Source organism: Leucoraja erinacea, chromosome 14, assembly GCF_028641065.1.
Source record: "Leucoraja erinacea ecotype New England chromosome 14, Leri_hhj_1, whole genome shotgun sequence".
NCBI classification, from domain to species: Eukaryota; Metazoa; Chordata; class Chondrichthyes; order Rajiformes; family Rajidae; genus Leucoraja; species Leucoraja erinaceus.
Window position 1 is genome coordinate 24,690,430 of NC_073390.1, and position 15,322 is coordinate 24,705,751.

The following is a 15,322-nucleotide window of genomic DNA, read 5'->3' on the forward strand; positions in this document are numbered from 1 at the left end:
TGTGATGATCTGGAGTTTCCAAGGTTACAAACTCCACCCACTCAACCTACCTGATCAATATGTGTGGATGATAGTTCCTTTCTCCTGGCAATTTAAAGACCTCCTGTTTGTTAGAGCAGTCCGCCACGTAGGGATTATATCACGGAAAGACACAAAATGTTTAGAGCGAGCGAGGCAGCACCCCCACACCCATTTCCCCCAGCCTTCTGCTGTTTTATTCCCTTGTTGCATTGATGAAAGTAAAAGTAAAAAATACATCAGATTTATTATTTAGTCTTTTATTATATAATCATAAGTCCAGTGAGCATATTATACATGGAAATAATGTTTAACTATTTTACATTCTTCAAACTGCGCTGATCAATTGTTACCTTGAGTCTCGTTCAGTGCTGACATTGCAGACCCTATTGGCCACCTTTATTAATAATAATAATAATAATAATAATAATAACATTTCTGTTGCAACACCTTCTAACCCCAGTCTTCTTGCACAACTTTAGTCCATCATAAACAACTGTTACTTTGCAAATCATTCAACTCCCTTTCAGAGGCCTCACTTTTTTTTATAATTTACTTATAATTTCCTTGTTCCTAATTAATGGGGCTCAGAATTGGACACCGGCTAGATTTTGGATCAATCAGCTTCCGTTTGTCATACCCTAATTATGCACATAGAACATAAAACATGGAACCTCTTTGGCGGAAGAGGTTGGATAGGCTAAGGCTTTATTCTTTGGAGTGTAGGAAATTAAGGGGTGAGCTTACTGAGGTGTACAAGATCATGAGGGGCATCTTCTGTAGTGATTTATACACAGTGACATACAATGTTCTTTTACCTCACTCACAAAGCTTGAGAACACCGAGGTAGAGTGTTTCAATATTAGACGACAAACCACCTAGGTGCCACGTCAGGGAAGTTCTAAGCTTTTGTTGATCTCCAGCTAAGAGCCTTCTCAAATATTGCCGTCTTACTGACTGCTGCCACTTCTCCCCGTCCCCAGTTCCTAGCCCTGGTCATCTGCCCAACATCTCCTTACAGGCCATCCACAGGAACCTTCCAAGTCGCACTCCACTGTAAATGGAAAAATATTGCCTTTTGTTCACTGTTGCTGCGTCCAAATCCCAGAACTTTATCTCCAATAGCACAAGGGCACACCTTCAGTACTTGAGATGGAATATTGAAGATGGTAGGATTGTTAATGCTAGCCTTACCTCGATAATGTTTAGATAGTTCATAGCAGGAAAATTGGGCCAAATCAGCCCATCGATTTTATTCCACCATTCAATCATGGCTGGTGTTTTTCCATTTCAACTCCATTCTCCTGCCTTCCTCCCATAACCTTTAACATCCTTGCCAACGAAGAATCTATCAATCTCCGCTTTAAAAATACCCAATGATGGACCCCACAACCATCTGTGGCAATGAATTCCACAGATTCACCACCCTCTGGCAAAATAAATTTCACCTCATCCTCTTTCTAAAGATTTGTCCTTTTATTCTGGCACTGTGCCCTCTGGTACTAGACTCTCCCATTATAGTGGAAACATCCCCTCCACCAACACTCTATCCATGCCTTTCTTATCCTATGGGAAAGAAAGATAATCATCCCAATCCCTGTTGTCCTCTGCCAAAATGATCATCTCTTCAGAAGTTCCCACTTGCAGGTGATGGTCTGTCCTACTGCAACCTCTGCTCCCGGGGCAATGGAAGATGACGGAGGAATGCCGGAGCTAACTCCCTGGCCTAGCCTGTGCTGGGATGGCAAACTTCCTTGTTGAAACCAATTAGCATAGTTCTGAGCATCTCCTTGTTACTCCAACCCTAAGTGCTCCCAATACACTTAGTCACTCAGACACAACCTCTGTTGTCTCAATCAACATTGCTCACTTCAATGCCGGTGCCAGAAACTTGTTGAACACATGATTTCCACTTTAGATGCCTGTTTTAATTGACTTTGCTCAAAATATCAAAGGAAGTGTTTACTGATCGCGAAAATTGAATGGGGGTTTAGTGTTCCAGCCACAGTCTCATCTCCTCAAGGGCCTACATATAGTTCCTTGTTGTTTGTTTGGTCTTCTAAGATGCTCCACTGCAATTAAAAACTATTTGTAAATTAGCTGGCATAAAATAGAATTACAGGGCATGTAACACCCCATACACGAGAGCTATCCTACACACTAGGGGCAATTTACAATCTTTACCAAAGCCAATTAATCTGCAAACCTGTATGTCTTTGGAGTGTGGGTGGAAACTGGAACACCCGGAAAAAAACCCACATGGTCACAAAGGGAATGTACAAACTCCATGGTCAGGATCAAACCCGGGTCTCTGGCGCTGTAGGGCAGCAACTCTTCCGCTGCGCCACTGTGCCACATACTAGCCAGCTGTACCTGTGTAGTTCAGCTTAGATCAGTAACTAACCACAAACTAAGTCCTCCTACCCAGCCCCTAGCTCTTGTTTCTAGAGTTTAATGCTTAAATAACAACGGACTCATAATTCCTCGCTGAAACAGGAGTTAATGACTTTCATGTTTGAATGCGATCCAGGCAAAGATCAACAATAAAAATCATAATTGAGGATTGATTTATCTGTCCACCTTGGTGTGACTTCAGTCTCTTCTCCTTCCAGTCAAAAGAGAGTGTATTCAAAAGGTTGGCTTTTGCCACAAGTTGTCACCAGCTGAATGCCACGGATTCTGCCGGGGCTCCTCCGGGGCTGGGTGCTTGTCCCTTAGACGTGCGCGCTCTTGGCGTGCGTTGGGTTTGCCGTGGCCGACGAGCCTTGTGAAGCGTAATAATACCTGTTCTCCTGGAGATCGGGTGAAGGGCCGGTGCAACAGGCAATCACCACTCCTCCAAACAGGCAGAGCAATGTGCCGATCCAGCCCACGAAGAGCGAATACCCAAAATTGAAGAGGTACTCGACGTTGTGGACCCCCACCGGAAACCAGATGGTGGCCACTGCAGAGCAGGTCGCTGGAAGATACAAACAGCAGGAAGAACTTGCGATTATGTGTCAATATTAACCATCTTTTAATGGTAGTTGAGGTACAGTAGTTGAGGCAGGTAATACAACAGACGGGATACTGATTTTGGATGATCAGCCATGATCGCATTGAATGGCTATGCTGGCTCGAAGGGCCGAATGGCCTACTACTGCACCTATTTTTTTTTATGTTTCTATGTTTCTACTTAGACAGTACATGGACAGGAAAGTTTTAGACGGATAACGGCCAAACAAGGGCAAATGGGACTAGCGTAAATGGGGCATGTTGGTCAGTACGGATGAGGTGGGCTAAAGGGCCTTTTTCCGTGAATGGTTCCAAAATTCTATGAATCTTGAAGTGATGACCATGCATCAGAATATTGCTCGCCTCATTCTCAATTGAAAATAATTATAAAAGTAAGATGTGCTTCAAAGCACCTTTTCTAATTTTGTGACGTCCCAGTTGTTTAGTTTTAGAAATGTAGCATTTAAACCGGACCATTCAGCCCACTGAGTCCATGCCAATCATCGATCACCAGTTTTATGTGTGTGATCTACGCATATAGTTCTATATTATCTTTCTCATCCATTCCCTACATACTAGGGGGCAATTAACCTGCAAACCCGCACGTCTTTGGTATGTGAGAGGAAACCGGAGCACCGGGAAACCCACATGGTCAAAGGGAGAAGGTGCAAACTGCACACAGACAACACCCAAGGTCAGGATTAAACCCGGGCTCTGGCACTGTGAGGCAGCAGCTCTACTGACTGTGCTATTATGAAGTTGAGATGATGTACTGGCAAAGGATCCAGGGTCAGAAATGACACAGTTGAGTGTGATAAAATCCTTGTAGAAACAAGGAAGTGCAGATGCTGGTTTACCAGGGAAAGACACAAAGTGCTGGAGTAACTCAGCAGGTCAGCCAGCATCGCTGGAGAACTGGCTGGATAGGTGATGTTGTGGGTCAGAACTCTTCTCCAGATTTATTGTAGGGGTGGGGGGAAGGAAATCTGGAAGTGAGGAAGAGCAGTCCTGCAGCATGTACTCCTGCAGTCTGGAATGGGCAGTCGGCAACATTCTCTGATGGATATCTCGGATATCTCGCTGGGGGGGGGGGGGGGGGGGGGGGGGTGCAGGGTAGTACCAATGGTACAGACCAGGTCATCATGAATCTACCCCCTCCCGCTCAACCCTTCCCATGAATTTACACGACCCCCCAAAAAAATTAATTTCCAGGGAAAGTCCCCTGGGACAGTAACCCCTGTACTATCTGAAGAGAACAACTTTTCTCCACTTCTTTGTCTCTTCAGTGAGCTGGGAGAGGTCTTTGCCAACCATGGTCCACTGGGGGTGATGTGCTCTCCATGAGTCACGCGGCTTACTTACCCAGCAGAATGAGGAGGAAGGCACCCAGCAAGGATCGCTTGTGTTTGGAAGAGTGCAACTCGGTTCCGCAGCGCATACACGGCAATGCCATGAGAACGAGGAGAATCGCCGGCAGTCCCAGGATGGAGGCAGTGATCATCAGTGCGCGACTTGTCTGTAGGTAGGCTGCACATAGGGAAAGAAGACATGGGTTGAGCAGGAGGTCAGAGACGCAACACAGATTATGCTTTCAGGCCAGTGGTGACTCGAAGAAAGACTGAGCAAGTGGAATCTATTTCTAGGAGGAGTTAGATAAAGGAGTTTGCTATGTCGCTCTTCAAGGGAGATGCTAAATGCATTTCGTTGTCTCTGTACTGTACACTGACAATGACAATTAAAATTGAATCTGAATCTGAATCTGAATCTGAGCAGAGATATCTTGGCCTCCAAGTTCATACCTCCATGAAAGTGACAACACAAGTAGATAGTGCGGTGATAAAGGTATGTGATATGCTTGCCTTGATAGTTGGGTCATTAACCGTAAGAGTCTGGAAGTCATGATGCTGCTTTATAAGACCTTGGTTAGGCTGCATTCGGAGTATTGCATGCAGTTCTGGTCGCCCCATTGCAAGAAGGATGTGAAGGCTTTGGAGAGGGTGCGGAGGAGGTTTGCCAGAATGATGTGAAGGCTTTGGAGAGGGTGCGGAGGAGGTTTGCCAGAATGATGCCTGTCTGGGGTTATTAGCTACAGGGACAAATTGGACATACTTGGATTATTCTTCGTGAAATTATGGCAGTTGTGGGGAGACCTGATAGAAGTATATGAAATTATGACAGCAAAATATAAGGCAGATAGTCAGAACTTTGTTCACGGAATGGGAACAAATCAAATTCTAGAGGGCATAGTTTTAAGGTGAGATGGGCAAAGTGTAGAGGAGGTTATATTTAAACAGAGGGTGGTGAGTTCCTGGAACGTGCTGCTCGGGTTTGGTGGTTGAGGCAGATACAATACAGGTCTACCACTGATTTTCCAGCAGCTTGGTTCGAGAGCCTTGCCGTATTATCTGATTTGCTGGACTAACAGAGGGCACGGACTCAAGGGGCCAAGATACCGGCCCGCAAATCTTGGCCTCGGAAGTTAGCTATGGGAATGGATCCGCCGGCTCCGGCTGGACCAGCGTTCCAGAACCCTGGATGTCCCGGTGAAGTCGAGATCGCCTGCTAATAAGCGTGACATTTTCAGGGGGACTTCCGGGGTAGAGGGGTATTTTGAGTGCTCTCTCGTAAATTTGTGGTGGACCTGTAGTGGTATTTAAGAGACTTTTTAACAGGCACATGAATATACAGGGACTGGAGGAATATGGATAATGTGCATGCACATAGGATTTAGTCGGCATCAGTTCCAGTGCTGTACTGTTGTACTCTCTACGTGAGTGGTGTAATATGGCGTTATCTCAGTGAACAGCACTCCCTTGACCCACTCTGCAGCATTCTGATGATCAAGGAAGTTGGCAATACAAGAGGATGTTGTTTCTGCAACAGCCCCAGCAGAGTGGAGGCTAGCAAACGTATCACAGACTTATTTAAGGATGGAGAGAACAAAACAGGAATCTGTCCATCACTGAGCCCAATATCTGTTGTTGACAAGATGCTGACGTCCATCATTGAGGAAGTAGTCACAGGTACTTAGAATATCACTACATAATTTCGGCAGATTCAATACAATTTGTGAAGGGGAAGTTCATATCCGCCAAACCCTTTAACTTTTCAAAATGCAACGAGCATGGAGGGGTGGGGATCAAACTAATGGATGTAATAAAGATGTATTTTCAAAACCGTTAGGATTGCGATTGGGGAAATGTTAGTTGAGTTTGTACTTTAGTTTAGAGATGAAGCATGGAAACAGGCTCATCTTGCAAACTCCGCACAAAGAGCACCTGAGGTCAGGATCGAACCCGGGTCTTTGGTGCTGTGAGGCAGCAGCTCTACCCGCTGAGCCACCCATCAATTAGGTTGTATTAAGTTATTCTTCTTCTCACTCCTTTTCGAGCTTGTACAGACACAGAGTTGGACATTGGAAATTTGCTTTTTGTTCTTTTCATTGCTTGTAAATATTGATTGTAATGTCCAATTGTTTGATAATTTCGATTTTGTTACTATTAATGTCTTTAATGTCTTTACTTGTTCGGAATAAATAAAATAAATAAATAAATAAATAAATGAATATTGATTAAGAACGGAAAGCAGAGAATAAAAATAACTGGAGATTTTTAGGTTGGGCTAGCTTGATTAGGCAATTTAGGTGGCATAGATAAGTTGGACTGAAGTTTCCATACTGCATGGCTCTCTGACTTCAGGCCAATGCTCCATCCTTTTTTAATTTATTAGTCCCGAGCTTCTGAAGGGGACTGTAGAAGGTGGTGCCAATAACATGGGTATGGTGGTCATATCACCAGGTTGGTGACCCTGCTGCCTGGAATTACAATGCAGGGACCCGAGAGCAAACACCAACGTGGCTCACCCTAGAGAGGGCATGGCTGCATTGGAGAGGGTCTGGAGGAGATCCACCATAATGTTACCCATGGAGGAGGAATCATGTTAGAAGAAATAACATGCTGGCAAATACAAGAGATTGCAGATGCTTGAACAAGATAAAACAGACAAATTGCTGGAAAAACTCAATGGGCGACGTCAAGGGTCAACAGCGTTTTATTTGTCAGACGTCCCAACAAAATAAATGAAATTCTGACTTGCCTCAGCTTTACGGGCCTGTAAAGGCAATACAGATAATGCCCAATTAACTAAATATTCAATACATTAATGACTGCAACCCTCAAATCCTCCATGGAACAAAGACAATCTATAGACGTTTATAGTTGAGGTTAGTTTTGTGTAGATGTGAAATGTTCAGAGCCAGGCAGCGTCTGTGGAGGCAAATAAATGGTCGGCATTTCTGGTTGAGTCCCTGAATCAGGACTTTATTCTGCTCGGAGTACAATCTCATCAATCCCCTTGGGTTCCTTTGCTACTCATGTGCACCTGTGGCAATTAGCAGCAACAAATTTCCTCATCAGCTCAAATTTCCTCATCTGATGGGGGATAATTGGAGCACTGACCCAGGTGCCAGGGACTCACACCATCATGTAACAAACCCCTCAGTGCGAGATGATCAGTGAGGTACTAATACAAAATTGGGAAAGAGAAAAGGAGAGGGGTAAATAGAGCCATTGAAATAAATTAGCTGGGGAAAGAGGGAATAAAGCATCACTTGCTGATAAGAATGAACACTCAGTGGGCAGCCCAGTGGCGCAGTAGGTCACAGCGCCAGAGACCTTGGGTGCAGTCTGTATGGAGTTTGCATGTTCTCCCTGTGACTGTGTGGGTTTCCTCCGGGTGCTGCGGTTTCCTCCCACATCCCAAAGACATGCAGTTAATTGGCCTCTAGTACATAGGGAAAGTGGTATAACATAGAACTAGTGTGAATGGGTGGTCAGTGGTCAATGGTTAGTGTTCTTGATGGGCTAAAGAGCCTGTTTCCAAACTGAACTAAATGAAAATAAAACTAAACAGAGCATGTTATGAGAACATTAGGCAAGAGGGTAACAAGGAAAGAGAAGGTACAATTAGGAAGAAAAAGCATTTGGTCAATCGGTCGATCTCACTTCTATACTCTGACTTAATTATCTCTATTCACCAAGGACAAGGATATTGTTCTTGTAGAATAGAGGGGGGATGGTGAAATGAGAATACATTGGATTGAAACATACTTGACTGGGCAGGGACAAATCAGAGATACTTTGCATGGCTTTGTTATGGGCAATCCTTTCCGATTTGATTGAATTTTCCAAGCAGGTAATAAAATGTATTGATGAAAGCAAGAAGACTCTCATGATTTACACGACTCTGCATGAATTTCACTAAGGCCTTTGGCAAGATCCCAAATGCAAAAGTGATCCAAAAGCTGAGAACTGGTGAGATCTAGGACAGGTTGGCAAACTGTATCCAGAATGGGCTTGGTAATAGAAAGCAGAGGGTGATAATAGAGGGTTGTTTTTATAGTTGAAACACTTGTGACTAATGTGTACTCCATGGATCGGTGCTGGGACCTTCAATACTTGTCATATGCATTGACAATTTTGACGTGAATATTACTGGTATGAGCTCTGGTTTTGCAAGTGACAAAATGGTGATGATGTTTCTGATAGTTTATAGGCAGAGGATAATCTAGTTATAAATTATGAGAGGCTTCGATAGGATAGACAGTCAGAACCCTTTTCCCAGGGATGGAAAAATCAAATACTCGACAGCTTGAAGGTGTGAGTGACAATGTTTAAAGGGGTTGTGTGGGGCTACTGTTTTACACAGAGGGTAGTGAGTGCTTGGAACATTCCTCTGGTGTTGGTGGTGGAGGCAGATACGATAGTGGTGTTTGCAAGTTTGTTGGATAGGCACATGGGAATGCGTGGAATAGAGGCATAGGGATTACACGCTGACAGATAGGAGATGGTCTTGGCATCGTGTTTGGCACAGACAATGTGGGGTTGTACTCTACTGTTCTATGTTCTATGTCCTGTGTTACAAAATGGTATTGACTCAAGAGGAGGTGGAATTCAATTATGTGGTCATGTATACTGGGAGAACCAGTGAGGATAAGGCATACAAGATGAATGCTGGAACCCATGGGAGTGTTCAGCATCAAATACACAATAGTCAACATCCAGGGAGCAGCCTACACCATCTTGATGATTAACATGTACTCTGGGCTGAAGGGTCTGTTTCCCTGTGACACCATTAATCTAATAGAGAGAGACTGACACAGGAGGTGGGAGGCTGCGAGAGAAGAGGAACAAAGGGAACAAAGAGAGAGAGAGAGAGAGAGAGGCAGGTGTGGAGAATGAATAGGAGGGAGCGAGCGAGTTAGTGAGAGGGGGAGAGAGAGAGAGAGAGAGAGAGAGAGAGAGAGAGAGAGAAGGGGAAGGAGAGAGAAAAGTGATGGATGTGGAGAAGGCCAGAGTGAGGGAGGGAGAGAGAGAGAGGGGGAAGGGAGAGGCAGTGGGAGAGAGAGGGGAGTGAGAGAAAGGGAGGGGAGAGAGAGGGAGAGGGAGATAAAGTGCATGAGGGAGAGAGAGGTATTAGCAAGGAAGAGAGAGTGCAAGGGTGAGGGAGAGAGAGATAGAAAAATGGAGAGAGAAATAGAGCAGGAGAGAGGGGACGCGAAAGAGGGATGGAGATAGGGGTAAAAGAAAGATTAAACGTGAGAGGGGAGAGGGTAAAAGAGAGGGAGTGAGAAGGGGGGGAGAGAGAGCGGAGGGGAGGGAGTAAGAGACAGGGAACGTGTGTGAGAGAGAAGGGAGAGAGACATAGGCCGTGAGAGAGGGGGCGGGAGGGTACTAGCAGGAAGGCAGAGAAAGGGATGTTGATGGTTTGTCACAGATGGTAATACAGAGTGCACTGATAAGCGAGAGAGGCTGGCACACACAGATGGGAAACACATTTCAACCATTGTCTGTGATATATAAACCATGGACAATGGAGACACAACCTGCCGCTGCGGACCGGTGACTGGCTGAAGGATTCTGATGTAAAGGGGACATGATTGTTTTACATTGCTTTTCCTGATAGAGAGGTGTGAGTGGCCACATTTCCACCTCGTCGCGGCCGCGCCGTGTTGTGATGATAGGCTGTTTACTTGTAAGGAAGCGATTGAGGGGGAAGGTGGGGGTTGTTTTGTGTGCGGCAGCCTGGCCGTTTCCAGCTGCTGCTCGCTGCGGCGTTTCCTGCGTTTGTCTTGCTCCCTCGTTACAGCTGCTGCGGATCTTCCACGGCTTCAGCAAGTTGCAGCTGGAAAAACATCGCAGGCTCCCCCCTGCTCACACGCACGGCGCCCTCACCCCTCCCCCCCCCCCTCCTTCAGCGCCGATAGATCCCTTGCAATAGTAACCGAGAACCGTGGCGAATCGAAAGGCCTCAGAGCCAGTTTGTTATGTGTAACATGAACTCCTTGAGGGTGTCTGACTGGGCTTTATCAAATGTCGCTGCTTGTGTGTCACGGAACAACTTGGCGGATTTTATTGGAAAACTATTACGAAGGAAGTTGCACGGTGGCCTGTAAGCTCTCCTGCTCCCCCCTCAACCCCCCCCCCCCCCCCCCCCCCCCCCCCCTCCCCCCCCCCCCTCACCCCAGTGCTGAAACCGGGTTGACCGAGGGAGCACTGCAAAACCAGAGTCCTTTGAAGAGAGATTATGGGGAGGTTAGGCCTTGCTCCCACTCCCAGCGGTTGGAAAATATCCCATGCCATCGTTTTGAGGAAAAGCAGGGACAATTCTCTCAGCGGGCTGGCTAGTATCTATACTTCACCCCGCACCGCTGAAACAAATCACCCGGCCGTTATCTTGTTGCTGCACTAAGTGATCGCCGCCTTGCTATATTTGGAGGTTTCCGCACGTTCAGGGCGTTGTGGAGAGACGTCGGTATTAATCCTGCGCTCTGCTCCTTGGATGCATGTTTGCAATTGGTAGACTATGAGGGGAAATGGTTCTATGATCAACCTGTCAGAACTAACACCCATTCTCAGACAGAGTGAGTGAGTGAGACAGATGGACAGACAGAGCGAGTGGGGGGTGGGGGGGGGAGAGAACAAGAGAGAGTGTGAGGGTGAAAGATAGAGACAGTCAGAGAAACATGATGTGTAATGATGACTTTTACAGTTATTGTGTCATGAAGTTACTTCACATAGTCAGTTCATAAACTATCTCCCTTCTTTGGACCATGTGACACGTTCACAAAGTCACACAGCATGGGAACAGGCCATTCGGCCCACTAACCAGTGGGGATCCATCCTGATTAACCCCATCTTCCATCACTTGGGCCATAGGTTGGCTCAGCCATTGCGATTCAAGTGGTGGTATCTCAGCTTGCTCTCATTGTCCACCAGTGAGGAATTGGGAAAGGCGGAGATGGGGCCAATTTGCCATTGGTAGTCTAGTGAACACCCAGGGGGGGGGGGGGGGGGGGGGGGGGGCTGCATCCATTCCCAGAAGCAGAGAGAAAAAATATAATTCTCAATTTTGGAAACCAGCGGGTTGGATTGGCAGATTTCCTGTATACAAAGCAGGAATGCCATCTCAACAGATTACAGTAGAAAGAAGGAATGTGGGTTGAAGCAGAACTTTCCACAACCTCACGATGTCCAACTTTCCACAACCGGTGAAGTGCTTCATGAGTGTAACTAACGATGCTGTAATGTACAGGAGTTAATTGGTGCATAGCCGCCTCCCGCCGACAGGGGAGAGGTGAAGGACAAATGGTTTGTTTAAAGTAGACGCAAGGAACTGCAGATTCTTGGTTGTTAGAAATATTAGCTGTGGGATCAAAGTTGACACAAGACATGGGGAAAATCTACCTGCTCTATGTCAAACAGTGGAAATTCTTACTCTGACAGGAGAAGAGACGGAGTCCCCATTTGTATACTCTGCAGAGAGAAGCTGCATCTCTCGTGAATGCAACTGTCCTCCGCGCTGCACCGGGAGCTGTGGGGATGGTCGGCATAGGGCAAGAACTCAGATCTCAGCAGTGTCCTTGGAACCCACAATCCCCACCCTCTGTAACGAGGGACCATGAGTCAAGAGAGTCAAGAATGTTCAATTGTCATATGCACCGATAACGGAACAATGACATTCTAACTCTATGGTTGTAATCATGAGCAGCCTTTCCGCTGACTGGATAGCACACAACAACAAAACGTTTCACTGTACTTCAGTACATATGACAATAAACGAACTTAAACTAAACTAAACTAAAGGTAGGCACAAAATGCCAGAGTAACTCAGCGGGACAGGCAACAACTCTGGGGAGAAGGGATGTGTGACGCTTTGGGTTGAGTCCCATCTAACTAACTAAACTGTACTACACTAAATTAAACTAGCTAAACTCAACTAAACCAAACTAAACAAGCCTGGAAACACAATAAGCACAGATAATATATAGTTTAAAAAATCAATAAACCATAATTATGGTGCAAAAAAAAACCCAATTGCCCTTAGAGCAACTAAAGATAGTCCACAAAAGTTTATAATTGAGGCTCGTGTCGTGTAGGCAACTCACTAAACCACAGCTGACAATGAGGCAAAAAGGTATAGCTAATAACCTTTGGAAAGAAAGCTTGATAAGTTAGTTTTCTTTGCTGTAGTCCACAAGGGGTTAACATTTTCTCTTTGGGGAATGCCATTTGCTGCACTTGTTTTTGACAGGATTTCAAATCATACCATGGACACGAGCACGGGAATCAATGACAGAGATATGTGGAATCAATTCTTCTCTTTGTATTTTAACACTTTGAAGGTAAGATGGGTGATGGTATCAGCCAGCAGGGTGCCTCCCCAGAATGAGCCAGGTATTGCTTCATGCATTCTACAGCAGTTTTCAGACCCACTCGGTGAATGAACCAGATGTTGGAGCCAAAACAATCGATTAGATTTGGAATAAAGGGGAAAGGAGAGAGAACTGAGCATGGGAAGAGAAAGCTTGATGAGAAGAGTTGACAATGGAGTGTTGTAAACTGAGTGTTTATGTCCAACGTAAAAGAACAGTCATAGGAAGGACTCTACATAATTAATCGAGCCGTCCACAGTGTATAGATACAGGATAAAATGAATAACATTTAGTGCAAGATGAAGTCCAAGGGACTAAAATGTCGAAGTTACCTGGCATTCTGAGGATGTCAGACATCGTCTTGCAGTGGTAAGCTGAAGATGATCGGTAACACTCCGTCCACAGCCCCCGCAGCTTGAATTCGCCAAAGTGAGTACAATCAGAGCCCTGTATTGAGCAGGTCTGGACCCACTCTTTGGTGCCAGTGGCAATCAGGATCCCAACCCAGCCCACGGAGCTGAGGATGAAGCCCAGAATGTGCAGACACATAGAACCCATCTCGCGTTCAAACACCCGAGTTGTGATCAAATAGTTGATCTTCTGAATGCGTCCCCTGAAACTGTTGCCGAGAACACACAAAGACAAAGGCTTCGAAAGTACAGCCCGCTTGTTTTACCTTTTTTCTGCTGCTGCCTGCTTCCCCTTTGGAAAGAAAGTCTGTTCACACAAAGTGAGGCTCATCTATGTTAAACTCTGTGAACCGTTCGCCTGAAACCCTGAACAGCCAATTAATGTTCTCGGAAATCATCTCGAGGGGCAAGGATAAACTTTCATAGCCTATCAGCAAAGAGCACAGTAAATTGGTGATGATTTTCTCTGAGTGCATGTTTCCAGTTAGGGAAACCAAGCCCGGTACATGTAATTTACGGGATTAGCCACAGAAATGGGCGGAGAAGTGGCAGAGGGAGTTTCATCCAAAGAAATGTGAGGTCTTGCACTTTGGGTGGTTGAAAATGCAAGAGGAAAAAGTAAAACAATGGCATGACCTTTAGCAACATGGAAGGGAAGTTAGGGTCCAAGTCCATAATTCACTGAAGTGGCAATACAAGTAGATGGAGTGATAACGAGGACTTCCGCTATGCTTGCCCTCAATGGTCGGGGCATTGAGTAAAAAAGTCAAGAGGTCGCAATGTAGATTTACAGGACTTTGGTTAGCTTGTATTCGGAGTATTGTGTGCATGTCTATGAAGTTACATGAAGTATGTGGAGGCTTTGGAAAGGGTGCAGAGGAGTCTAACCAGAATGCTAGACTTAAAATGTTGGAGTAACTCATCAGCGGGTCAGACAGCATCTCTGTAGAAAAAGGATAGGCGATGCTTCGTGTCGAGACCCTTCTTCAGACTGGGAGTCAGGGAGAAACGAGAGATATGAAAAGTATTTACCAGAATACGGCTGGATTAAGGGGTATTAGCTACAGGGATACTTTGGACGGACTTGGATTGTTGTCTCTGGAATGCCGGCGGTTGTAAAGAGACCTGATTGGTTTGGGTACAGCTCTATCCAGGACCGTTAGAAATTGCAGCAAATTGTGCACTCAGTCCAGACCATCACACACAACAGCCTCCCTCCTATTGATTCCATTTATCCTCGGCTAGGCTAGCAGCATAATTAAGGACGAGTCGCGCCGTGGACACTCCCTCCTCTCCCCTCTCACATCAGGCCAAAGGTATAGAAGCGTGAAGAAGCACACCACCAGATTCAGGGACAGTTTCTTCCCAGCTGTTATCAGGCAGCTGAGCCATCCTATCACCAACTAGAGAGCGGCCTTGAACTGCTATCTACCGCACTGAACACCCTCAGACCATCTTTAAACGGACTTTACTGGATTTCATCTTGCACTAAACATTATTCAATTTACCATACATCTGTACACTGTGGAAGGCTTGGTTGTAATCATGTATTATCTTTCCACTGACTGGTTAGCACGGAACAAAAAAGCTTTTCACTGTACCTCGGTTAACGTGACAATAAACTAAACTAAACTAAACTGATAGATGCTGGAATTTGTCGGATTGGGAATGGGAGGGGGAGTTGAAGTGCTGAGCCACCGGGAGGTCAGGTTGGTTATTGCGGACTTAGCGGAGGTGTACTGATAGATGTATGTACAATTATGTGCAGCATAGATAGGGTAGGCATTCAGAACTATTTTTCCCACGATTGAAAAATCAAGCCCTTCAGCCCAACTTGTCCATGCCGACCAAGATGCCCCATCTAAGCTAGTCCCATCTGTCTGCTTTGGGATCATATCCCTCCATGAAAAGGGATAGGCCACCAAGCCCATTAATCCCTTGCTTACCTACAATCCAACTCTGTCTGCCTTTAAAATGTCCAAAGAATTATTTCACTATCATTTGAGGTTCAAAGACTCAAGGAGCAATACGGTTAGCTACGTGCCCATTGGCCCACCATGTCTATACTGAACATAATGACATTAAACTATTCTCCTCTGCCAGAACCTGATGCAAATCCCACAATTCCTTGCATATCTATGTGCCTATCTAAAAGCTTCTTAAATGCCGTGAAACTCTGCGAAAAAGA

General features: G+C 45.6%; 1 protein-coding gene across 1 annotated transcript; it reads right to left on the bottom strand.

The window, feature by feature from the left end:
• Positions 1–251: 251 nt before the first annotated feature.
• Positions 252–13,762, bottom strand: LOC129703424 (claudin-11-like). The gene is made up of 3 exons (XM_055645850.1): positions 13,057–13,762; positions 4,375–4,539; positions 252–2,977 (listed from the first exon to the last, which is right to left on the bottom strand). The coding sequence occupies exons 1-3, from the start codon at positions 13,280–13,282 to the stop codon at positions 2,733–2,735; spliced, it is 636 nt and encodes a 211-aa protein (XP_055501825.1). The 5' UTR covers positions 13,283–13,762; the 3' UTR covers positions 252–2,732.
• Positions 13,763–15,322: the final 1,560 nt, after the last annotated feature.

Excerpts from the sequence above, each read along its gene's own strand:
- LOC129703424 (XM_055645850.1), bottom strand. The coding sequence starts at position 13,282 with ATGGGTTCTATGTGTCTGCACATTCTGGGCTTCATCCTCAGCTCCGTG. Across the intron at positions 4,540-13,056 it reads TGACATCCTCAGAATGCCAG|CCTACCTACAGACAAGTCGC; the intron begins GTAACTTCGACA and ends CCCTATGTGCAG. Across the intron at positions 2,978-4,374 it reads CTTCCTCCTCATTCTGCTGG|CGACCTGCTCTGCAGTGGCC; the intron begins GTAAGTAAGCCG and ends TGTATCTTCCAG.